The 15056-nt window shown below is 40.7% G+C and overlaps 1 protein-coding gene across 5 annotated transcripts in view; it reads left to right on the forward strand.

The window, feature by feature from the left end:
* The window catches only part of FNIP2 (folliculin interacting protein 2), an 87550-nt gene that overhangs the window by 11906 nt on the left and 60588 nt on the right, over positions 1-15056 (forward strand). Inside the window, exon 1 of one of the 5 annotated variants that reach the window (XM_043545914.1) lies at positions 714-732. The exons of 2 other annotated variants lie outside the window; for them this stretch is intronic. Coding sequence is in view for 2 of the 3 variants with exons in the window: in XM_007071284.4 (XP_007071346.2) it covers positions 12690-12880 (191 nt within the window). In the remaining variant the exon portion in view is untranslated. Of the gene's footprint in view, positions 1-713; positions 733-11624; positions 12881-15056 lie in introns of those variants that run through there. 2 more of the 5 variants (XM_007071284.4, XM_027833462.3) reach the window with 2 other exon arrangements.

Genomic DNA, 15056 nt, shown 5'->3' on the forward strand with positions numbered 1-15056 from the left:
GAAGGACTAGATTTACTGCTTCAGTTGCAATAACTGTGTCTTCTCATCTGCACTGGGGGTAGGGGTACTATTATGGACTGTACTGGGGCATCTTGATGTGAGGTATAAAGCAACAAACTTCTTGGGTATTTATAAGACCATTTTAGTATGTAGACAGGATGTTTTTTATGTATGCAGTGTTGTAGCTATGTTGGTCCCAGGATATTAAATGCAGTGTTTTATGGGTATTTCTACTACCATCAGTGGCAATTCCTGTTTTGCCCAGCGTAGAAGACTTACAGTGAAATGAAACCTATGCTGTGAGCGTTGTGTAACTGAGTCAACTCTCACTGCTGTGTACTTTCACAAAGTGCTAACATTCCATTTCTATATCTCCTTCTGCCCAACATGGTCGAGGAAGGTGCACAGAAATATTAATGAAATCAGCCTCACAACACCCCTGTAAACAACCTGTGAGTTCCACTGTAGTTACTTGCCTAACAGGGATGTAGTGAGGCTAAAGCAATGTTTGTGAAATGCTTAGACTTCTGGTTTGAAATAATTATAGAAATACAAAGTACTGTTACATTTAATCTCTTCCTGACCCTCTTTGTCCTTATTGGATGATTCACAGTTATTTGTTTGCATTAAACCCACTGTCTGTGTTTTGCCAGGCTATCTTTGGTTTAGATGAACTTGTTGCTCCAGATTTCAAACAGAGATCTGTCATCATCTTGGACTCTGAACACTCAGGTGATCTCTTCATTTTACAATCCTGGATATAGAGTATCACAAAAAGTTGCTTGTATGTTATGGCTAGCTGCCGGGTTCCTTCTTGCACTGTCTCCTGGGGCAGCTGATGCACAGGGAGAAAGTATTGGGAAAATTGTGTCCGAGATCACGGATCTCAGGGGAAACTGGGAGTCATAAGGACTGGAGCAGCTAACACAGTTATGAATTTCTGAAAGAACTATTTAATAGTAAATTAGATTGAACTATGTTTATAGCTTAGGTTGTGAACGCAGCCAGGCCATTTTATACACATTAATATAACACTTTGGCTTTATCATGATTGGTAAAAATGTTGTGGGGTTTTCCATCATGTTAGTTCAATTGAGTTATCTTGCATCTTAACAAGCATTAAGATGGCTTTTTAATCACATTCAGCTAACATATTTGAAGCTGTGTTTTAGCTGCCCTGTTTTTTAGCCTGGGAGGAAGCTTGCATCACAGCCAACCAACACACCTTCAGATGTTTCAGCCTGTGTCTTAACAAGCATTAAGAGAGCTCTTCAAACATGTCAAGCTAACACAATTAGGAAAACACACCCTTTTACCCATCAAGCCAGGACCTATAAGTAGGGTTACCGATTTTGGTTGGCTGTATTCCTGAAGATTTCATCACATCTTTAATCGGAGACTCCATGACAATCCTGGAGGGCTGGCAACCCAACCTATAAAACCTGTATGTGACCACAACCATATTTGATAAAGCTGTGCTTTAAAGCAGTTTTGGACATGGTTGCAAGCCCCAGTGTAGGGAGTAACTCAATCAATAAAAGTTTAGTGCTTAGGAGACTCCAGCGTGCAGTTAAATCTATCTATTCCCTGACCAGATCGAACAGTTGTCTACCTCCAGAAATGTTCCAAGAGCCAATTTTCTTCTATTCAAAACATCCCACATGTAATTTTATGGGTGTGCCACAGGAAATACTTTGAGGAGAAAATTATACAAGTATTTTATGCAGTAAAATTTGTTCTTTTTCTAGCTAAATCAAGCAATATTGCCATTAAAATGGCATAACTCAAAATACCTATCTAGGGCTGATCTTAATGGTAAAAACTATTCACTAGTTAATGGTTTAACAGGGTGGAAAATAGGAAGTAGAATTTTCAAATTTGAAACTGGCATCTGGTTCTTAAATACTTAGTCGATCCATTGTTTCACTTACAGGTACAAATTATTGCTCGCACTTTATCCATCTGATTTTTTTTTTTAAGTAAAATAAACCACTGGATGAAATGTCTCAAGGGTAATCTGCACCTACGAGTTAAACTTAGTTCCAGTGGTGTAAAGGAACAATACAATATTTGTATTAAAATGGGGTGTTGGTATGTCTGCTAGATATTTGAGTGCAACAGTGGGTTTTTATTTTTCATTAGTGAAATATTAAAATAACAATGATGTGAAACAGAGATTTGACCAGCTGTCCTGACAAATTTTTAGTCAGCAGGAAGTAAGAATTTGAGATTTTATCTCTAGCTATACTGAAGTCCCTTACTACAGTCAAAAAAGAGTTGCCAGTGTTTGACATTTGTCCATTTAGCCATATACTTCTTGGTAACCTTTAGAGGAAAAAAATCTTAAATCAGCAGTATGTTTTCCACATGTGAAGAGTTGACCTCTAAATTTCAAGGTACCCACCAGTCTTTTTGATGTAGTTAGCCTTGCATGTTTTTGTGCAGACATGTTCAGCGAATTCCAAAATACTGACTAATTTCTTGGGTTGCAAGCAACATTCTGGCATCTTGGTGTAAGATGACAATTTTTATTAAACACTGTACAGGTATTTATAAAACTTCTTATTGTTTAAAACTCTCCATAGTTTGTGTATTACAATACAAGACGAAATACCTGTCTGTGTATTGTACGCTTGGACTTAATAAATATAATTTCTTTTAAAAGAAACATACAACTTCATAGATCAGATACTAAGCCTTTATTTAAAATGGAATGGAAATCCCTCTATTTCACAACTTGGTGTCTGAATGTAGTCAGGGCCCCATGTACTTGGGGGCAAACTGGACCTAAATCCAGCAGCAAGCATTGTTGTGATTTCCTCTGCAATTCAAAAAGACTCTCAAGCAACTGAGTTTAGGGTGATGCAGCAGAAGATCCCTAATGCTGTGTCCTAGAACTGGTTACATGCCTCTAGCTTCTTCACAAGCCTTAAAGTTTCAGTATTCTTTATAGGACAATTCATCAACAGCCCTCCATACAAGAAAGGGTTAAGGAGAATGTTCTGTGCAGAACAGGCAAACTGTCATAAAACAAACAAGAGGAACAAATCACATCTCTGGCTAAAACTAGAGAAAATTGTGGGTTTGACACTATATCCGTCTGCAGTTATCACTTAACTCATCTGTTCCAGGATTTCCTGGCATTCATCTCCATGCTGGCTATGGATTATGCTGTCCGTGCTGAGGGAGTGGTGGTGGAGAGGGGGGTGGTTTTTTGTTTTTGTTGGGTTTTTTGTCTGTGTCCCTCTCTCTGTCTCTTTGTGGTGTGTTTTAATTATATATATAAAATTAATAATATAAATATAAATATATATATTATAATTAAATGATAACATATATACATCCACCCTTCTATGATGTAGACAAACCAGTAAGTGTTCATGAGTATTAAACACATTATTCTCATTTCCCTTCCCCTGATGCGTTAACAATGTCTGTCTGGAATAACCTCACTTTGTAAGTTACTTGTTATATTCTACTTTCCAACAGCCACAAAGTCAACATATCAATGGGACAGAGGGATTTAACAACCACTAGCTCCTCCAAAATTTCCTGACTATCTGGGGATGGAGGGGGAAAAATCTCAAGGGTCTAGTCTCTCTAATGGATTGTTGGTTAGTATCATGACATTATTTTTATTTGGAATTCCAGTAGTCACAGTCAGCTGATGGTACTGCAAACACCTGAAGCAGTGTGAGGCAGTGCATTGAATGTATTTGTTTAGGTGCAAGTAATGTCTTCATTTGTTCAGGTGAAATTCTGGTATTGGCACGTGAATAAAGGAGGTTGGCTTTTGACTACTTTTGTTTTTAAAAAGTCTACATTATTTGTGACTGAAATGGATCTTTAACAGCATTTTGAGGTCATCAAGAGTTGAGGGTGTTCTCTACTTTAGGATCAGGCTTTATGTCCTCAACCACTTGTAACCTGTATGTACTTGTAACTTGATGTTGGAGTTTTCTGATTTTAAGAAAAAATTCTTTTTGAGCAGTAATTTGGAGGCGATCTAGTAGAAAATAGGTTGTACAAATGAGGGCAAAGGAGCAGGAAAGGACAGGCAAGCCCATGTTCCAGGCTGTCATCCCCAGGATGGTGTGGAGAGGTGTCTGCTGGCCTTAGGTTCTGACATACTCATTATTTTATTCCTTATTAATTGATTAAAAATGCAACAAGAATTGGTACAGTATAAAAATACAAGATGTTTTGTTTTTGTTTTCCAGTGTCTTGGCTAAATTGGCCTTTTTACAAGCACAATATGTAGTTTTAATTCTGCTATCAAATATACTGTTATAATAGCTGGTAAGGTTCATAGGTGTATGGGCAGTAAAGCTGGCAGGGTAAGAGATTCTGCCCCATTTCAGTTTCTGGCGAAAGCCGTTGTCAGATGTGCTTTGGCAGCATCTTTACTTAGTATCTGAGTTCTTGGAAGTTGGCCTGATCACATGATTGAGTCTGGAACAAGTGACATATGACTGATGCATTGACCAAGACAGGGAGCTGACTATATGAGGAGGTGGAGCTCTCCTGCTGATTGGGACACATTAAACAGAACAAATACTGCTTGCTTCAGTCAAGCTTCTGGTGTCCAGACAAATCTGAAATTGGTGTTAGAGGCCAAAGGCTGGACTTTGTTACTAAAGGTGTACTTTGCACCCTTAACCAAAAAAAAAAAAAAAAAAAAGAAAAAAGTAAATATGCAATTTTTTGAAACTTTTCAACAAATTAATTGTTTTTATTCCAGAACTAAAATATGAGAAATACTTGACATGAATTTATGATAAACCAAGAGCTAGTAACTGATTAAGCTTTTTAAAAAATCTTTTTGGTGTGAGGGGAGGGTCAATAGCTTTATTTAGATAAAGGAAGTTGTGTCTGCTTGCACATAGCTTTTCTTTGTCCAGAAAAGATTTGGATGAAGATGGAATTGTAATTAACATTTTTGCTAGCCCTTGGTTCCTTTTATTCTGTATTAAGGTTCTACCTATTAAAACTATGCCCCCACAGGGACCTTATTATTTTGGTGTTGAAAATGTGTGTTTTACTTTTTGATCTGGACACAGCCACACTTGGGCTCAGTCTTCTCTCTGGCAAGAAATTCCGCAAATGGGGTTACTGTTGAAAACATTCTCTGCCTCTGAGCCTTGTCCAGGACTTCCTCAGCGTCACTGTTCCTGTTTTGCATGTTATCTTTGCAGCTTTGTTTGGTATCTAGATCCCAAACCCAAAGATTAGGATAAGACTCTGAATGTGGGTCTTGAAACTGAGACCCTGGTTTCAGAGTGGCAGCCGTGTTAGTCTGTATTCGCAAAAAGAAAAGGAGTACTTGTGGCACCTTAGAGACTAACAAAGTTATTTGAGCATAAGCTTTTGTGAGCTACAGCTCACTTCATTGGATGTTGTAGCTCACAAAAGCTTATGCTCAAATAACTTTGTTAGTCTCTAAGGTGCCACAAGTACTCCTTTTCTTTTTGAGACCTTGGTGTGATTTATTCACACCAGCTCTTGTTATTTATGACAGCTATGTTTAACTTGATGGGGACTGAGTTCTGGTAATCTAACTTAGAGATGAAGAAAGCAGACATTAACAGTAGGTAGTTTCTTCTTTTGAGAAGAGAAGGGTCTGTTTTCTAACAATCTAAAGATAATTGAAATCGCATTGAAGTTGGGGAAAAATTCAATATACTCTTATCTCCTCCAGCCCCAATATTTGGTGTGTTTTTTATTAAGCAAGTGGTCCCTAGAGATATGTACTTCTAACCCTCCTCTAGTACTGCTCAGATATTTCATTTAATAAAGTAAAAAATTGTTTTCCAAAATTCACATTGCCTGCCTGTAATGTGGTTCTGGTATTTCTAACCTGGTAGTAAGAACTTCCCCATTAAACTGACCCCCTGCTTACGTGAAAAATCTAAAGCTAGAGAGAGGCAGTGTAAGTCACATGCTTGTTCACTTGAGTGACTAATGTAGAAAGGATCTGGTCTAACTTGTATGAAACTTGTAACAATGCATCAGAGTTAAACAAGGTGGATTACATAGGCTCAGCAGCTTGTTCAGTGTCTCAGGGTTATTTTAGGTGAATAAGTATAAGAAAAAGAATGCAGCTATTACAGTGTGTTAGAACTTTGCATGTTCACAGTAAATACAGGGAGAAGTGTCTTTTGGGAAAACACATTTATTAACAAATATGTTTTGGAAAGTACCACGAATAAATGGTTCAGCAAATGGAACAGAAGGAAATCCATCTTTAGTTGAAGTGGAATCTGACATCTGTTTGTTTTTGGTTTTTGTAATCATATATGACAAATACTTGGTGCTACTCTCTACCTTTTAACAGGCTTCGTTTATTGTATTTACTGCTTCAGTTTTAGGAGAACCAGCCAGTAGTATATGATTAAAAGGAGAGAAGTTGGTTTGGTTTTGCTATCTATGTCCCTGAATCATGCTTGCTCTTTTGGCAAGAAGTTTTGTGAAAATTTCTGTTTGTCTACAGATATCTTTAGTTTGTCTCTTAAAGGATGTGGGAAAGAAAATCCTACTAGAGACGTGAATGAAGAATCTACAATAACATAAGGAAACAAACCTTGAAACAATGCTTGGCCTTAATGGATAGGTTTTTTGGTACAGAAATTTATGTCCTATTGGACTTCATCATGATATTTAAGGTATTTGAGGGGTGTGTGTGTTGAAATTGCATTTGGGATTAATAATGCATAACCAGTACTGCCATTTTAAAAGCAATCAAAGTAAAGAAGAGAGTTAGGTCTATCTAGGTTTAGAAGTGACCTACAAACAGAGCAGGTGACATACTGCCAAACAGTCCTATAAAAGGAATGACTAACCTCCGTTTCCCAATGGATTATAGCAGGAGAGTAGGAGGCTTTCCTGAATCACTGTTTATGCACACTCTCTGCCTGCCCGTAGGTTGATTTCTTCTTTGGGCCTTGTGTTGCAGATTGAGCATCCTTCAAAAATTGGTTAGAGAAAGGAAGTGGTGAGCTACTGTTGAAGTGTTGGGCTGGTAATCACTTGATGCCTCCAATATGGTGGCCATTAGTGTTTAATCCAGAGGTGCCAGGAGATGGCACTAGTAGTGAAAGGAAAGGGCGAAATGGAAGTCAAAGCTATCACTCCATATTCCTCCTTGACAGACAATTCCAGTCAAAATGGCAAATGAGGTCATATGAGTAGAAGATTAGAAAACTAGGTGGCCCAATTTTCAGAAGTGCTCAGTATCTGTAGCTCCCATTGACATAAGTGGGAATTGAGTACGCTGCATCTCAAAATATCAGGCAGGTTTTTTTTTTTTTTTTAATCCTCAGTTGGCAAGGGAGATTTAGGTTAAATATTAGGACAAACTTTCTAACTACAAGGATAGTTAAGTATTAGAATAGGCTTCCAAGAGAGATTGTGGAATCCTGGTCATGGGAGGTTTTTTAAGAACAAGTTAGACAAACACCTGTCCAGGGTGGTCTGACTCTATATGGTCTTGCCTCAGTGGGTGGGGCTGGACTAGATGACCTCTCAAGGTTCCTTCCAGTCTTTCATTTCTGTGATTCTAGCACAAGACACTGATACTGTATCTTGATTACAATAGCTTACTTGAACATTCTTCTTTGGGGAGGGGAAGGAAAGCTTATAGAGCAACTGGCAGCATCTTCTGTTCTTCCACTAGTCTTAGCCCATCCTCCTCAAATTATGTTACACTCATATATATATGTGTGTGTGTGTGTGTATATATTTTCATGCAGTATTCATGCAGTATATATTCATGTCAAATTAGTCTCCCGTCCCCAGTGTAGTAAATATATTTCTGTGTGTATGTGTTTGTGCATTGGCATTACTTATATGAATAAACATAACAGAATTTGTTAGATTTTGCACTTTCAGGTGGTTCACTATATTGTAGCACTGCACAAACATAAGCCCTACAAATTAAGTTGTCTTTTTAAAGTTGAGTTGAAATGCAGTCTTACATGTCAAAGTTTTAATCTTATGCTTTTGTTGATCATAATCAAAAAGTGTTGAGGGGGAGGGGGTATGTCTAGAAAGAACTGTTTTTCTAAGGGTTCTGTTTTGCCTTGGTGTAAATGGTAATTTTTTTGAGGCCTATGTGTGCCTCAGTTTCCCCCATGCTTTGCATTGCTACCCAATTGAGGAGGGGGATTTCAGTTGTCTTTCAGGATTAAGTTGTGATTCTAAGAGACACAGGTGTGTGCCTCATGTCCCTGTCTGGGTGAAATGAATAGAGTCATTCAGGAACTGGCTGAAACTGACCCAGATCAACAAGGAGTCCGAGAGACAATGCAAGCTCTAATGACTCAGGGAGCTGCGCTCAGCAGGGAAGCTGAGCAGAGACCCCCAGCTTGAGAACAGAGGGGTGAGCTGGGGGAATAAGTGGGCTTTGAAAGAAGCTTGGTTCTTTCACTGGGAACTGACTAAGGAGGTCAGAGAGACAGCCTGAAAATGGAGTTCACTACAGCTTGGCTGGTGAATTGGTTTGGGCTGACCAGAATGAACTGTAACTTTTATTTCTCTTGCTAACTTAAAGCAAAGACTTCCAGTGCTGTGCTCCAGTCAACTAATAAACCCCACTGTTTTGAAATTGCTGCTTGAGTGTCACTGCGAATACTGGCTGGAGTGCATTAGCCCCTGAAGAGTGCACAGGTATCTACTAGGAGTCTCTCTGTTGGACTTGCAGAGTAGAGCTCATAGTATGATGCAGAAGTCTAGTAGCTCAGTTTAGGAGGCAGTGAGGCTGTGTGGCCTATGCTGAAGGAAGAGGGAGGCAGAGCCCTTGGGGTTCCTCCAAGAGACTGTTCAAAAGCTATAGTGTAGCACAGTTCCTGGGGATCCATGATGGTAACTGATAGCATAACTAAGGTCTCAAATAGCATGAAGAACTTCACTTCTTACTCTTAGGGTGACCATATTTCCCTGTGCTGAATACGGGACACCTGGTAAAATTACTTGTGTTCAGGTGAGTTCAACGGTAATCAATCAGAACTATGCAGTACAAACGTTCAAATTAACATCAAGTTGACTGAGCCCCTGCAAGAAAGAAATACTGTGTAGTTGGATTCTTTTTATTTACCTTCTTATCTTTAGGGCTCACATGGGGAGAGGTCACACACACACACACACACACTCCCGTACATCTCTCTCACATGGGGATGGGGGAGGGCAACCGACCAACCAACCTAACGGTCCAGGCTTGGCTGGGCCCCTGAGATGGACCCTCATCTCCTGGTACCTGTGTCTTCCTGAGGCAACACGTGGGGGGTCACACAGGGTCACATGCCTCTCTTCCCCAGATTTCTGCCAGGGTTCACACGGAATGTGTTGAGCAGCAGCCTTTCCTGCGCGGGAGGGAAGGGACAGGTAGTTGCTTTCAGCCGCAGGGTGGGGCGGGGGAAGGGATGACCTGGCCTGTGTCTTTGCAGAGCTCAACTTTTCCTCCCTCCCTGCTGCCCTGTGGCTGGAAGCAGCTTGTCCCTTCCTGCCCACACAGTGTCAAAAGGCAGCTAACATCTCCAGGTTGCTGCTGGCCACTGACATAACCCAGCGGCCTCCTGTCCCCCAGCTACAGCACAGGCAGGAAGGGATTAAGCCCTAAGGATGCATTGTGCACCAGGGCCCAGGAAGCCTGATTGCAGGGGCTTCAGCGAATGGGGCCAGAGGTGGCTCAGCAGGAGAGGGTGCCTAGGGGATGCAGCAGCCCCATGCTCCCTGGGGGAAGGACCCAGGGGGCATGGGGAGTGGGGCAGGTGAAGAGGGTGCTAAGTCCCTGCCCTGGGGGCTGCTGTGGAGCCTGCAGGGTTGGGGCACGAACAGGCTTAAAATCGCTTTAGGGCTCCACTCAGAAGCTTAGCTGAGCGGCAGAGTGGCTGCACGGGTCTCTGGCACATGCAGGGCTCAGCTCCTCCTAGCCAGCGTCCTGGGCCAGCGGGTCTTAGGGCTTGTCTGCACTGGCACTTTACAGCGCTGCAACTTTCTCGCTCAGGGGTATGAAAAAAACAACCCCCGGAGTGCAGCAAGTTTCAGCGCTGTAAAGCACTAGTGTAGACAGTGCACCAGCGCTGTGCTGCGATTACAAAAGCCATGTTAAAGTGCTGCCGCGGCAGTGCATTAACATTGCCAGTGTAGACCAGGGAAGGGAAGGAGCCTGCTGGCCAGGCTATTGGTGAGCCAAGCGCTCCGACTAGGGGCTGGGTCTCCGCACAGCGCTGGGAGCGGGACATGTCCCGCGTAGGGGTACATGGAGGAGCAGCGGGGTTGGGGAAGGGGCAAAGCAGAGAGAGGACAGCGAGAGGGCCGATGGGTGGGTAGCAGAGGCGACACGTAGCCGGCCGCTGCCTGGCGCCTGCCTGCACTCACCAGTCACCGCAGTTCACACCATGCAGCCAGTGCCGGCCAGAAATGGGATGGGGGGATGGGGCCCTGCTGGCCAAGAGCCGGCACACAGCCAGGACTGCACTGAGGGACCAGCAGGGGGAGTGTCCGCCCCGCACACTGCAGCTCTGCCCCGCCACCAGCCTTGAACACCCACCCCCATCATCAGCCACTGCACTCCCCGACCCCCTCCACACTGCTGGTGAGTGAGCAGCTAGCGAGCAGGGATCCGGCCAGCAGCAGTACCCACCAGTACTGATGTGGGGGAGACAGATAATACAGGACAATTTGCCTGTTTTAAAGAAAAAGTCGGGATACTTCCAGGAGGGCTTAAATACGGGACTGTCCCTTTAAAAATGGGATGTCTGGTCATCCTGTTCATGCTGTTCTGAGAGTCATTTTCTTTCTCTTCAGTGGTGTCAGGTCTCGTCTGTAATAAATACTACCGTGCTGTGAAATTAGATTTCAAACAAGTAGCACTCAGCACGATTAGTACATGGCTTAGATTGGATTAAACATGTTAACGGTGGTCCAGAATCATTCTACGGCTTGAAAAGGACAGGAATAGGAGCATGGTTCCCAAGATTTTGGGAAGATTTGAGGAGGGCATGGTTAACATGTAGTTTGTTCCTCTCAAGCATGAACAGGAGCAATTATGATCTAGTAGACTGAGCTTGGAGCTGGGAATTGGGAGACCCTGTAACTTACTATTGACTCTACCCTGGACTTGCTGAGTGACCTTGAGCAAGTAATTTAACCTACTTGTGCCTAGGTTGTCCCATTTGTAAGACGGAGATAATACTTGCCTTATAAAGAGCTTTGTGGCTGAAAAGGGCTTTATAAATTCCAAACTTTTATTGTTCTTTTTGGTGCGTGTGTGTAGACAGTACTCTACAGCAAATTTTAGCAGAAAATGGTGATCTTGTATGGGGTACTTGGGTTTTTTGGGTGGAATCCTTTTTTTAAGGGCAGAAGGGACAATTATATACTGTACCGTGATGAGGTCAGTTGAGCTTGTAGAAAACAAGATGTCCTCTTGGCATGTGTGATTCACGCACCTCCTGGGTGTGGTGTTCTGTCCCATCTAGTGGCACCGAGACCACTTAGAGATTAATGAGTCTGCTCTACAGCCTTAGCTAACAGTCATATGGCTTTTTAGCTCACGCAGTAGAGACTCATCCACATAGTTCCAGAGGTCCAAGGTTTGACCACCAATGTCAGTGTTACACATGCATCGCTGAAGGGATTGAATATCCATTTGTTGTAAAACAAAAGTCTGGTTTTAGTTCTAAACCCGTTTCTCCAAGTGCATGTTAATCTTTTTTTATTTTATTTTTGTTAAAGGTAGGGAGTGTTTTTAGTTGTGCTACATTTTTTAATAACTCCTATTTGGTATTTAAAACATCCGTCTTTTATTTTTTAAGGGACATATTTTTAAGCAAGTGTAAAAGTGAAACGTTATCTCCCTCATGTTCGTCAGGTCTTACCTATCAGTTGTATTCTGTAAACAGATTTCCCTTCCATTGTGTAAAAGCTGCTTTTTTTTTTTTTAAGCAGTATCAGGGTCTTAGATGAATATAGACTGTTTACAGAGTAAAACCATTACTGTGCAAAAATTCTGGGGTGTTTGCTGGTGTTAATCATTCCTTACCTGATAACTGTAGGGTATTGGTGACAGATTTTTATTTGCATTTGAAGTATGGTGCTGAGCCATAGGTGGTTGCTAAGAGTTGTCAGATGACACTTGCTCACATGAGAGCCATTAAGAGGGTGTTGTAGCCAGTGTTAGAACAACCTTGCAGCTAAGGGCAAGTCAGTGCAAAAACAACTATGCTCTTTCTATCAGAGGCCATATGGTTTGGTCTTGTGACCAAATAAATAATTGCCAGCTACATAATCTCATACCAGGAAACAAAGGTAGTTTAAAATCAGTATTAGCTGCTGTATCTGCTGACTGCTTACCGGGCTTGGTGGAAAATCTCCAGCAACAGAAGCAGGAGATAATCTTGGATGGGCTTTGAAATTTGAAAGTTCCGTGTGGTGGTCTAATTTGGAATAAATACTACATCACGTTGGATGCAATCGTCTTCCTGAATTATTGGTTGGCAGAACATGCTACTCTTGTTTTAAAAAAGAAACCCAGTGGATTGCTACAAAAGACTTGGTTGAATTTCTGAGAGGAAATGTCTATGGTTGCTGGATGCTGAGCCATTTTGAAGCAACTAACTTAAAGCCATATCTCTTAAGCCAGTGTTCAGTATTTTGAAGAAGCTTTGGGAGAGTACATCTGAACTAAGAAGATGTGTGGAGGTACACCAAAGACTGCACACAACACAGGAGGGCAAACAGACCGAGCAAGGAACAGTAATAATGCCTCTTGCCCACTGAGAAATAATATCTCAAACACAGGATTAGATAAAAAGGATAAATCTTTTGTGCCAGAACAGAGCACCGATCGTAAAAGCAGTGTCAATACATTGCTGCAAAACAGGTAGGCCAGTTATCTTTTTTTGAAAATGTAATTTTCAGAGGTAATTGGGTATTCTAGCTTGCATTCTACTGGAAATATAACCATGTGCCCAAAATGCCATAAAGTCAATGAATTGAAAAGCTGTTTTCCAAATGGGGCCATAATACTCCAAAGTTCTTCTTCATTGGTTACTCAGACCAAATTTGTCACTCTAACACAAGTTGTATATGCATGCTACCTGGGTCCTAAATGCCAATAGTTGAAAGAGAAATTTAGTTTTGATAATACCGTGTAGTTTCAGCTACTGGCACAAACTTTCCTTCCCCTTCTAAAACTGTTTCTGATCTTCTTTGCCTGCCCCATGTCAGTGGGTCAATCAGTAACATTTTGCAGGGGATGGGGGGAGAAAGGGATGAAATGAGGGGACGTTTGCTTCAGTTGCTGAACATCTCCAGGAACAAATCCCAAGATCAGGCCATAAATTAATACTGAGTTTGGTTACTGTCCTGCTATAACTTCTTAGTGATGTTTTTATTCAATTAATAAAACTCTTGAGTGAAAGCTATGAAGCAGTTCCAAGTTGTATTGTTTTCTTACACTACCGTGCAACAAAACTCTGTTACTCTCTCCCCTCCATCCTGGGTTTAAAAGTAAAAACTACCTTATTGTGTATAGTTGAAATAGGTTAAGAAGACATCACTAGCCCAACAGCTTGTTCAGTATTTGCTGCACTGAAACATCAGTTTGTACCTTCTCAAAATAATGTTTTTAAAGCAAACTGAAATACTTCTCAAATCTAAACAAATGAATTGCTGTTCAGCTGGAGTATATGCATAGATCTCAGAATATACATCTGGCTATTATGAAGGTAAGCTGCAAGCTTTGTTCGTTGAGATCAGAGTTCTGTTGACCCCTGCAAAAATGGATGATCTGAGAACAATATGCTGTTTAAGGCTTCTGAGTATTTGCAGTTTTCTGATGATCATTTGGAGTGCAGTAAGGGGTGAATTTTTCGATTTTTAACGTGATCAATATTAAAATAAATATGCAGAATTTAATTGGTATCTCAAACTGTTTAATATCTTCAGAATCACTTCAGCTATCTTTACATTTTCTAAAGCAACTGTGAATGCTCTTCTAGTTCATTTAAAAAAAAAATCCTGTCCTTCAGGGTATAGCAATGCATACATGGAAAATAATATAGTAACTAAGTGCTACATCAAGAAATCAAATCGAGCCTTGTGAAAAGCAAATATAATTTAAATTTTCCCCTAAGCAAAAGAGGTCACCTTATATCCAAGTTATCCTCTCTTATGTATAGCAGAAGACATCTGAATAAGTTTAAGGAAGCAGCTTTGCCACTATTTTGGGGAGAGTGAAGGATTTTTAGCATTAGCATTTTTACCTGATGCTAACAAGAAACCTGGTGAAACACTCTGAACAAGCTAGCTTTTAGTTTTAAAAAAAAAAAAAAAAAAAAAAAAGAAAAAATTAAAAAAAAAAAAAAGATTCTAAGCATGTCCTTCATTTTCCTGAGTGGATTACTTGTTACCACAAACAGATATTGAAGAGTGCCAGCCTCATGTTAACTATAGAAAAGCTATGAGAACCATGTGAACATAGAATTTTTTTTGCTAAAATTCTTAATTATTAGTTCTGGCATCTTTCCATACACTGGGGTGATCTGCTCCTGCTTACCACTGTCAGTTTTTAATTTGCCTGAAGTTTACCCTAGTGTACTCTTTGCATATCACAGCTCCTCTATTTTGTTTGGTTCCAACTGTCTTAAAGTTAACTCAATATCAGTATTAGGCAGGTATCAAAAAATAGTCATAATACTTGGTGGATCTTGTATAATGTCTGTGCCCTTCAGCAGCTAGGTAATTGCAAACAGCTGGACCTGGTGTTAATAAAGAGTACAATTAAAACTGAACAAAACAACAACAAAAAATAGCTACTTTGCATTTTCCAATTGAGCACACACAGATTTAGCTACTGAAGCGATCCCTGATTGTATTATGCATTGCTGTTAAAGAGGAACTGAAAACGTATTTTAAAATTGATTTAAGCATCACCGTTTCCTAAGTATTTCTGTGTTGTAAATGGGTTTGAAATGGACTAATAGAACTTTTTTAGTTTGTTGCAAATAGAAAATTAGAAATTACCTTTAAGCATGCTGTTAAGACTTCAGAAAAAA

The sequence above is a fragment of the Chelonia mydas genome, chromosome 4 (genome assembly GCF_015237465.2).
Source record: "Chelonia mydas isolate rCheMyd1 chromosome 4, rCheMyd1.pri.v2, whole genome shotgun sequence".
Lineage (NCBI taxonomy): Eukaryota > Metazoa > Chordata > Testudines > Cheloniidae > Chelonia > Chelonia mydas.